The sequence below is a fragment of the Chiloscyllium punctatum genome, chromosome 27, assembly GCF_047496795.1.
Source record: "Chiloscyllium punctatum isolate Juve2018m chromosome 27, sChiPun1.3, whole genome shotgun sequence".
NCBI classification, from domain to species: domain Eukaryota; kingdom Metazoa; phylum Chordata; class Chondrichthyes; order Orectolobiformes; family Hemiscylliidae; genus Chiloscyllium; species Chiloscyllium punctatum.
The window spans coordinates 12,488,390-12,499,219 of record NC_092765.1 but is presented as its reverse complement, the minus strand read 5'-3'; the positions used below and the strand labels follow the sequence as shown (position 1 = coordinate 12,499,219).

The window sequence follows — 10,830 nt, the reverse complement described above, 5'->3', positions numbered from 1 at the left end:
TCCATACATTTCACTTTTTATTTAAAATATATTTATGGCCTTAAACAAGGTATAGTCTTAGCACACCGATGACAAAAAGTGCAAAATCTTCTAAAATTTAGCAAACAAGGCGCTTTTTTTTTGTTACACCCTTCTTTGCCAAAATACAAATCTGACAAGCCAATAAAAATTATACACGGTTTTTCCACGGTTTAAAATGTGTAAAAAAATGAAAAGTCCCAATGGCATTTCATGCATATTTGTGGACCAGCTGTTAATTCTAATGGAAAGCCATTTCAATGTACTTCAGAAACTGCCCTTGCAATTCAATCTACATCATCTGTAAACCAATTAAAAAGCATAACATAATTTGCTTTGACTGTAGACACTAGGGTTGACAAAAATGTCAATAATTCACAGTAAAAACCTTGTTACATCTTGGCACACTAAAGATATATGGTAAAATAAACTACCAGAAGAGTGATTCAATTAAAAACTATAGGTACTGCTGTGACATAATCTTCAACCAGATTATCAAGTGTGACACAATGTACCACTGCCAGCTCAGGAAATCTTTTTAAAAACTGGCAATTATATAATTCCTTTCACAATCTTAGGATGTCCCAAACCATTTTATAGTGAATAAAGCAGTTCTGAAGTGCAGTCATTGAACACATTATTAATAACATCACAATACAGTCTTCATAGATTCAAGAGAATAGGGGTGTAGGGAATTTGATAAATACACTTAAAAACCCATAAGGATACAGCATAACAAACTCACTAATTGTTCTGCCAGCTCTCCAATCTTAAACCTTGACTGATCAGTATAGGTGATCCTTAATGTCTGCAGTACCACTGACTGATGCTTTAAATAGCTGCTTAGTCACCCCTCCTAGTGCACTGCGCGGGATTCTAACACCTTTTAATTTTTAAAAATTTTTAATATGCACTCATGAGATGTTGGCATTACTTGTAGGGTCAGCATTTGTTCCCAGTCTCTGACTGTCTTTGACAGCAGTGAAGAATCACATTGCTACAGATCTGGAGTCATATGTCGGCCAGATCAGATAAGAGTAGCAGATTTCCACCTCAAGATAAAGAACAGTGAACAAGATGCATTTTGTTTTACAGCAAACATAATTTCATGGTCATCATTAGAGAGTAGCTTTCAATTTTAAATTAAATTCAATTACTCAGTTAATTAACTTAAATTCCATCAGTTGCTGTGACAAGATATGAATCCATGTCCCCATGCTAGAGCATTAGTCTGGGCCCCTGGATTGCTCATGCCATTAATTATAATTATGTATGATAATACATTTTGAAAATGTATTGATTAATTGGTGGCATTAATTAATTATAATTTAATTAATTATAATAAATAAATAATGCCAATTAATCAATACATTTTCAGGCCAAAGGCACTTAATTCAATACTTATCTGCATTATTAACTACCTGCATTTGTCAGCTATTTAACAGCCTTTGTGTACTGTACTGGCAACCCAGAAGCTGAGTTCAAATCCTACCTGAGTGCTAAATTGAAGAATACAGGAATATACAAGACAGGCAGCATCTGACATACAAATATTGTCAAGCATGCTGTGTTTTTACTTCAGATTTCCAGCATAATGTGCACATTAAAGTAATAAATCTGATAGCTTAAAACTATAAAATTAGCTGGACTATTGCAAGTATCTAACTAATGCCCTTTGGCCCTGCCTAGCCAGAATTATTGAAATGCAGCTGATTAAAATTGGTCTCTGACATGGACTAATAACTTGATTGCAATAAGATCAAAAATAGACGCATCATCGCCCTTTGAGGAGTAAATATGGTTTTACTGGTGTCATTCACATTCCAAATCCAAAAATAGAGCCAACTGAATAGAGTGCTGGTCTTGGGCAGAAAACAGATGGAATGTAAAAGTGGGGCAACTTTAAGAATGCCAAGGTCACAAGGTGTGTAAAGCATCATAACTAATACAATTCATTTATTTAACCACACCCTGCAAGTTCATAAAAGTGGATTTGACAACTTCTATTTGATAACTGCATGCACAAGGTCACTACAAGTGGATTTCACTAGTTAGTGTGTGAAATTGTTTGTTGGTATAAAATCGGACGCAGGGATTCTACTGCGATGCAAAATTGAAGAACTGAAAAAAATTCCCCTGGAGACGACTTTAAGGTGCAAAAAACAAGGAGCTTTAAACATAACCTTTTGTCCAGCCAGCCAGTCGGAACATTCCTTGTGACATAAGGGAAACACACAATTTTACCCTTTTGCATATGTTGCAGTGCTCAGGTCCCTGACATTGGTAGAGATTGTTGGCCCTTACAAGAGGTTTAAACATAGCATCTGGGACCAAAAGAAGAGTGAATTTGGACCATTAAACATCAATTAGATGCACTGGGCACTTTCAATATACTCCAAACATCAGTTATTCCAGTTTATACCACATTTTTAGGTAGCATTTTCGAAAACAAGAATGGTAGTTGTAACATATGTAAAGACCGTCTGAGTATTTTAAATACTTTAGAGTGCAAAGTAACCACAGTTAATTAGGGTACATGGTTACAGTGAAATTCATTACAGCAAGTAAGATTGGTCCAAAAGGAATTCCTCACAAACCTAGATGATGCAGTGTAAGCATTGTAACAAAAAACAATACAATCTGAACAAACCTCAACATGAAGCTACCTTGTTCCATTAACAGCCCTAGTGTTTACAGTAACGACACATTAAATCAAATGCCATTCTTATGGAATTGTTGACCCTTACATCAAAATGTTTTATTTCTGCAAATTCATACTCAAAATATCCTAAAGCACATACTAGTATGGCTGGGGAAAAAAAAACACCTTAATAACACAATCACTCACGCTCTTGCTCTCACTAACAAAATGCCTGATGCATTTACACAGGAGTTAATGCTACAGTATACCCAAGGCATTAGAATGGGTTACTATGTAATTTAGTGAGAAGTGTCCCTCCCACTCCCACAGCCGAAGTAAGCTGTCCCACTTGGCTCAGTTGCGTGGTCATGATGCCCCAAAGACTCGGCAGTAATGGGGACGAAGCAAAGGAGGTTTGAGACCAGTGCATCAAGTCTACAGCGAGCCTGCTGTAGGGCTACGGTAGCTTTTGTTGTTAAACCCCCAATGAAATTCAATAGAATGATTTCCATCATAGCACTCTTGCCTTTTTATAAATTACATGCTACTGGGTTGTTGGGTAGGGATACTAGGCGTCGCTTGTCGTGCAAGAGTGTACATTGCACCTAGAAATTGATCAGCAATTCGACCGGCTTCCCTTAATCCGCTCAACAAAGCACCATGAACTGTTGCAGGGTAGTTGCGAATAGTGTGCTCTCCAGCAAAGAAGAGACGAGGGACTGGCTACAACAACAGAAAGAAAACAGAATCAGTTTCACAGATAATTAAACTATTGCCACTCATGTTTTGCATTTTAATCTTAAAAGGCTTTCAAACAAATCATGTTTTTAAAATAAAATAAACCTTAATTTCACTGCATACTCTTCATATCTCATTTTATATGCTTTACCTCTTGGCATGAAAGTCTTCTTTTAGCTCAACAGATTTTCAGACAAAGTTTCCAAATACTTTCTGGAAATCTCAACATGCTGCAAAGTTTGTCACAACCCATTTCGGCATTTCTTTCTTAAAGTCAAGGAGCTTGGTCAGACAGGAATCCATATTCATTGATTATGTGTACAATAATGACATAATAACAGCCAAGTTGATAATCTGTTAGCTTTCTTTCCACAGATGAGATACAGGATGGAACAGTGTATTATTTGCAAACCATTTTGAAAGTAACTGCATGTTTGATTATTCTCCAATCTATCTGACACAGCCATTGTCCAATGGCTCTCTAATTAATGCTGTCAATGGTTCTTTCATAGTCCTTGTTGTCTTCCCTCCTCAGCCCTGGGCACTGGTGGTGAACCTGTGGAAACTGTTTGTTGCCTCAACAAATTTAGCTTGACTATCTGCTATTTCCAGCCAAACAAATAGAGACTTTCATTTCTAAAGCATTTTTCATAACTACAAGATATCTTAAAGCACTTTACAGCTATTGAAGTACTTTTGAAGTGGAATCCCTGCTGTAATGGAGAAAACATAGCAGCCAAATGCACACAGCAAGATCCCACGAACACCATGAGATTGTGACCAGATAATCTGTTTTTGTGATGTTGGCAGAGGCCACTGGAGAAACAACTACAGCCAGCCATATTGAGAAGTATCTCTACCACATTATCATCTGAAATTTTGATCTTTGGTTAACTTTAAGTGCAACAAAGTTACTAGTTAGATTGGAAGCCCTATTGCTTGTCTGTGCGTGACAACAAATTCTGTTCAGAGCAAAGTTTTCAAACAGAAATGTGAGCACACCCCAGGATAAGAACTAGTATGAAATTTAAGCTTGTGCAATCCAATTCTCTTCAATTCATGGCTGAGAAATTGCAACAGGCAAAAGGAGAAGATGTCTTAGAGCGAGAAACAGGAAATGGAATAAAAGCAGGAGTTTTATAGAGGTAGGGAATAAAAGCAAGTAGACGAGACACCGAGGAAGAAAAATAATTTGTACTTATGTAAGTAATGAAATGGCAGCAGGAGAAAAAGCATACAGGAAGGCACAACAGTATGTGAACAAGTAAATACACGCACATTCAGGCAGAAAGGTGACAACTACATTGCAAGTTCTACAAACATCCATGTTGTTTTTGGAAAATCACACTTCTTTGGATTGATCACAAATTCTGGAGAACTGCCACAATTTGTCTGTAACTTCTGTGGATAGGACCAGAAACTCTAACATTTTTCAGTGCATCCATCTATCTAGATATTGAAAAATCATTATAAAAGTCTGCTAAATCAAACTAGCATTCTGGTGCTGCTCAATCCAGCTGAACAATCAGAACATGTCTGTAACAGGGCCAACAACTCTCCAATACAAATAATTCAAAGACTGGATTTTGACAAAAAAAAATTCTGACACATAATAAAGGTTTAGTTTTTCATTTAGGATATTTGCACAGAAACTTCATTTATTTCACACCTTCATTAAGTGTTACTTTTGTTAAGAAAATGATCTATATTTAGATTAAGAAGAAAAAAAAACTCATGGTAAATGGTAGATTCCTCACAACAGAGGGAATTAAACTGGATACAGCAAGTGCAGAGGAGAACTGAAAAAGGAAATAAACGGTTGTGGAATGGGGGGTAGAAATTGAGAAGACATGACTGGGTGTCATAAAAGGGACAACTTAACTAGAATCTCACAGTGCAGAACAGATCCTTCAGCCTATTGTGTCTGCACCCACACATGAGAAACACCTGGCTTTTAACCTAATCCCATTTACCAGCACTTGGCCCATAGCCTTGAATGTTATGATATGCCAAGTGCTCATCCAGGTACTTTTTAAAGTACGTGAGGCAAGTCACAGCAACTACCCTCCCAGACAGCACATTCCAGACTGTCACTGTCCTCTGGGCAAAAACGTTTTTCCTCACTTCCCCCTAAACCTCCTGCCCCTCACCTTGAACCGGTGTCTGGTAAGTTATAGTCATACAGCACAGAAACAGACCCTTCAGTCCAATATAGCCATGCTAATCAAGTCTCCCAAACTAATCTAGCCACATTTGTCTGCATTGGGCCCATATCCCTCAACCTTTCCTATTCATATACCTATCCAAATGTCTTTAACGCTGTAACTGTACTTACATCTACCACTTCCACTGGCAGTTCATTCCACTTGTGACACTGTGAAAAAATTGCCCTTAGGTCCCTTTTAAATCTATCTCCCCTCATCTAGTTTTGAACTCTACTACCCTTGGGAAAAGACTTCAGCATTCACCTTATCATGCCTCTCACGATTTTATAAATCTCTACGGTCATCTCACAACTCCCTACGCCCCAGTGAGAAAGGTACAGCCAATCAGCCTCCTTTCATAACTCAAACCCTCCAGTCCTGGGAACATCCTTACCAATCTTTTCTGCACCCTCTCCAATTGAATCATCTCCTTCCTGTAATAGGTTGTCCAGAACTGCATACAGTAATCCAAAAGTGGGCTCACCAACATCCTGTGCAACCACAACATGATGGCCCAACTCCTACAATATACTCAATGGTCTGAGCAATGAAAGCAAACATCAAGGGGCTGAATGTCCTCCTCCTGTTCCTATGTTCCTAAAGTTGATAGGTTACAGGCAGGAAAGTAGAGTGGAGACCAAGAGTTAATGTTACTGAATTTTAGAGGTGGTTCAGGAAGTTGTATTGTCAAGTCCAGTTGCTTTTCTTTCACTGAGGGCAAACATCTTCATCTTACATATTACATCTATAGTTTCTCCTTCACACCCTGACATGTGGTTGCCTCCCACAAGAACTCATAATGGAGACACTTCAGAAGTTAGAAGGTGAATTCATCACTGCACAATTCTCAGCAGTCTCTGACCTGCTCTCATAGTAACAGTGTCTTGATGGCTAGTCCAGGTCAGTTTCTGGCCAATGATAAGCCCCAAGTTGGGGGTAGTGGAGAATTCAGCGCAGGTAAATGCCATTGAACGTCAAGAAGATGGTTAAATGCTGTCTTGTTGGAGTTGATCACTGTCTAGCATGTGTGAAGTGAAGCAAAGGAGCAAACAGGAGACCATTTAGATAGGGTAGGTAGAGGAGCTATGTAAAAGGTTGAGAGTTTTGAGTAGAAAAGTTGTCCAGCTCAAATAGGGTGTAGTCTTGGACTACATAATGGCAGAAATTGCTGAGGCTAAATGGTGACAATGTCTGCCCTCTTTAGATACTGGAATTATGCCAAGGAATTGCAGGATTGAGCACAGAAACATAAAACCTGGTACTGAAAAACTAGCCAGCTAAACATCTACCTCAGTCGTATTTGGCTCAACTTCAACTGGATTCTGGATTTGCTGCGGGTCATAAACCCTTTTCTCCATTTGATTTTAATCTCTATTCGCCAGAAGCCCAAAGGAATTAAAGAGAAAAGGCTGTAAAAACAAAATTGATTGTGACACACAAAGCAGTGGTGAATGGTTATTTTGCCAGACTGGAGAGAAGTAATCAATGGAGTCGCCTGGGATCAACATTAGTAACGAAATTCTTTTTGGTGAAATCTCAATCTCAAACTTTGCTGATGGTGCAAAAGTGAAACGTGTTAAACAATGAAGATGTTAACGGCAGACTATTTAAAGGAACACAGGGACACACCAACAAATTAAGCAGATGTGGCAGATGAAATTTAGCACAGAAGTGCAAGGCAATGGAACTTGAAAAGAATAAGGAGGCGAAGCAATATATACTTAATGATACAATTACGGGCTGGCATAATTTTAAAGACACTTTGGGTTTTATAGACAAGTCTGTGAACATGACAGGACAAGTTGATAAACCTATATTAAAAAAGCACTTATGAACTATTGTTGTAAAAACAGATGTGTACATAAAAACAAGGAAGTTTGAAACTCTTGTTTTTATTCAACATGCTATTAATGATCTGATGTGCACCACTTGAAAGGGTGATGAAAGCAAGTTCATTAGCAATTTTCAAAAGGAAATAAATACTTGAAAAGGAAATAGCTGTAGGATTGCGGGCTAACAACAAGGGAATGGGATTACTGAGTATTCTTTCCAAAAGGATGATGGATCAAATACTCCACTTCTACGCCTCAAAATTCTATGAGTTAGATTAAGCAAGCACAACATATTCTTCAAGCCTTTCCTGCTAACTGAACATTCCTGACAAAATAACTACAGAACCAAAGATCAGTGCTTTCTACTAGTTTGGAGATCTTGTACAATATAGGTGCCAACTCAGTTCAAATTCTTGACAAAACATTTCCATCTCTTGGTAATGGTCAACATGCCTCAGCCCTTTCAGAACCATTCAGTTCCATGCTATTCACTTATTTGTAAGGGCAAATAAGTCACAGTTTCTATTACAAACAGTGCTCACACTTCCATTAGACAAACAGGCCTTCATGCTTTCCATATAGCATGATGGAGCTGTTGAATAGAAGTTGGAACTCATCATAAACTGGCCAGCAATGTCCATCAACAGACTGTTAAACGAGAGACCCAGGTAATGCCCTGCGGAGCCGGGTTAAAGTCTCACCATGGCAGATGGTGGAATTTCAATTCAATAAAACCCTGGGATTCAGAGTCTAATGATGACCCTTGTTCTTATAAATCCAGGATGCTCCAGCCGGTGCTTGTCTGCTCCATCCGTTCCTTTCTTTCCTGTTCTCTTCTTTCTCGATATTTTTTTCTTCTTCTGTCAGTGGCTCAGAGCAGATTGGGGATGGCCTGGGGGGAGGTCAGCACCCCGGACTAGGGATGGCAGCCAGTGGGCCCCGTGCAAAGCAGGGACGGTCTGGAGCCAAGCAGGGGCTTTCAGTGACCCAGGAGAGCAGGGACGGTCTGGAGCCAAGCAGGGGATGTCAACAACCCAGTGTGGACCACAGCCACCAGGCCAGGTGCAAAGATGGCTATTAGTTGGGAACTGGTGGAGCCCAGTCAGACCACATGGAAGCCCTTATAGATCGACTGTAATGTCTATCTATTTAACTTTATTTCTTGCTTTCCAAACTTATACTATGTATATCTGTAATGTACTATAACATTTCTTTATTTTCTCCACTTTTTGTACCATAGATAGTGCCATGTGTTGACGACATTATATACTTTTCACTGCACTGTTTGTTGTAACTTGCATACACCTGACAATAAACAATGTCAATTCTGTAAAACCGTTGCCAACTGTTGGGAAAAGTCCATTTAGTTCACCAATGCCCTTTTGGGAAGGAAATCTGTCCTCCCTATCTTGCATGGCTTGTATGTGACTCCAGATCAACAGCAATACAGCTGACTTTTAACTGCCCTCTGGGCAATATATACTGGCCTGGCCAGTGACATCCATATCCCATGATTGACTAAAACAAAAACTATCATAGCTGATTAAAGTCACATAGTATTACAACTGACTGCTCAACTGAAATCAACTTTCCATTTATTGAAACAAATTGAGTTTGCTGCTTTAAAGTTACATGATATCTTTCATGCAAGAGTTTTTAAAGAGGCAGATTTTTTGAGTTAGACCACTAAATCCCACTCGCCATATTATCACCTATAAGTCAAAAGATAAACCTTGTGTAACATATCTTGTGTTTCGAACTAATGAATAAAAAAATTGCACTTTACTATCAAGCATACACTCCCTATTCAACAGACTTAATTCATAGCTCCAAAATGGTATTTCAGCAACAGTGACAAACTTGGTACTTCCCCAGTCATGACAATCGCAGCAGAAAATTTATGAATGGATCACTGTTAGTTTTCCAATGGAAAGGGGAAGACAATTCACAACCCCATCTTCAAACACTCTTTAATGACGTTCTATCAACAGATAGGTTGCAATGTAAAATACCTCTGATATTTTGCAGATAAATTGGTCTACAACACTATGATCAAAAACTGAACATCTCAGTAAACAAACTACCAAAGTCTAAATATCAGATTTTTACCTGAGGAGCCCCAGGGATGCTGGGACCTGGGGTCACGGGTTGTGCCATTAGATCATAGTCATTACCAGAAGAGCCAGCAGCCACATAAGAATAGGAACCACGTGCCCACGGATCAGCACGCCAGCGAGTAACAACAGTCTCCTTTGGCTGCAAGAAAAACAGTAGGATAAAGTACACAACCAAAGTGACAGACATTACTTTCCTCAGAATTATACCAGAAGAGCCAGCAGCCACATAAGAATAGGAACCACGTGCCCACGGATCAGCACGCCAGCGAGTAACAACAGTCTCCTTTGGCTGCAAGAAAAACAGTAGGATAAAGTACACAACCAAAGTGACAGACATTACTTTCCTCAGAATTAAGGGCTATTCGGATTTCCTTCCCTGCAGATCAGTGAACCAGGTGGGTTTTTATGACAATTGGCAGAAGTTACATGGTCACCATCAAACCAGCTGACGCCAGATTTATTTAATTCAAATTTCACCCTCTGATATGGTGGGATTTGAACCATGTCCCCAATCACTGGCATGGGGTTTTAGATTACCAGTCCAGTGGCAGTATTGCTACATCACCACCCACTTTACATTTTGCAGAGACAGTCAAAAGAAAGAAAAAAAAAGCCATTAAGTCTCATCCAACAGCTTCATTAAAAACTTTAAGCACAAACAAATATTATCAATAAATGATCCAATTATGCCAAAGTTCTGAATTAGTTTAAATGTTATTTAAACATTTTAAACCTACGTCACAACTCATTGAGGTAGGACATTAGAAATCATGATCCACTATTCCTGGAATCATCACAATTGTGAAAGGATTTAACCAAACAATTCAAAATCCCCTGTTTACATGATGGACGAGCTCAGGTTAAAACACTCACCAGGTTTCTATATTTAGCCACAAATAGAGTCATAGAGTCAAAGAGATGTACAGCATGGAAACAGACCCTTCGGTCCAACCCGTCCATGATGACCAGATATCCCAACCCAATCTAGTCCCACCTGCCAGCACCCGGCCCATATCCCTCCAAACCCTTCCTATTCATATACCCATACAAATGCCTCTTAAATGTTGCAATTGTACCAGCCTCCACCACTTCCTCTGGCAGCTCATTCCATACACATACCATCCTCTGCGTGAAAAGGTTGCTCCTTAGGTCTCTTTTATATCTTTCCCCTCTCACCCTAAACCTATGCCCTCGAGTTCTGGACTCCCCAACCCCAGGGAAAAGACTTTGTCTATTTACCCTATCCATGACCCTCATGATTTTGTAAATCTCTATAAGGT

General features: G+C 39.1%; 1 protein-coding gene across 2 annotated transcripts in view; it reads right to left on the bottom strand.

The window, feature by feature from the left end:
- The window catches only part of kdm1a (lysine (K)-specific demethylase 1a), a 64,463-nt gene continuing 53,633 nt past the window's right edge, over positions 1 to 10,830 (bottom strand). For both annotated transcript variants that reach the window (XM_072548101.1, XM_072548100.1), the window contains 2 exons: positions 9,543 to 9,689; positions 1 to 3,382 (listed from right to left, as the gene is read on the bottom strand). In XM_072548101.1, the coding sequence (XP_072404202.1) occupies positions 3,197 to 3,382; positions 9,543 to 9,689 (333 nt within the window). In that variant the 3' untranslated portion in view covers positions 1 to 3,196. The remainder of the gene's footprint in view (positions 3,383 to 9,542; positions 9,690 to 10,830) is intronic.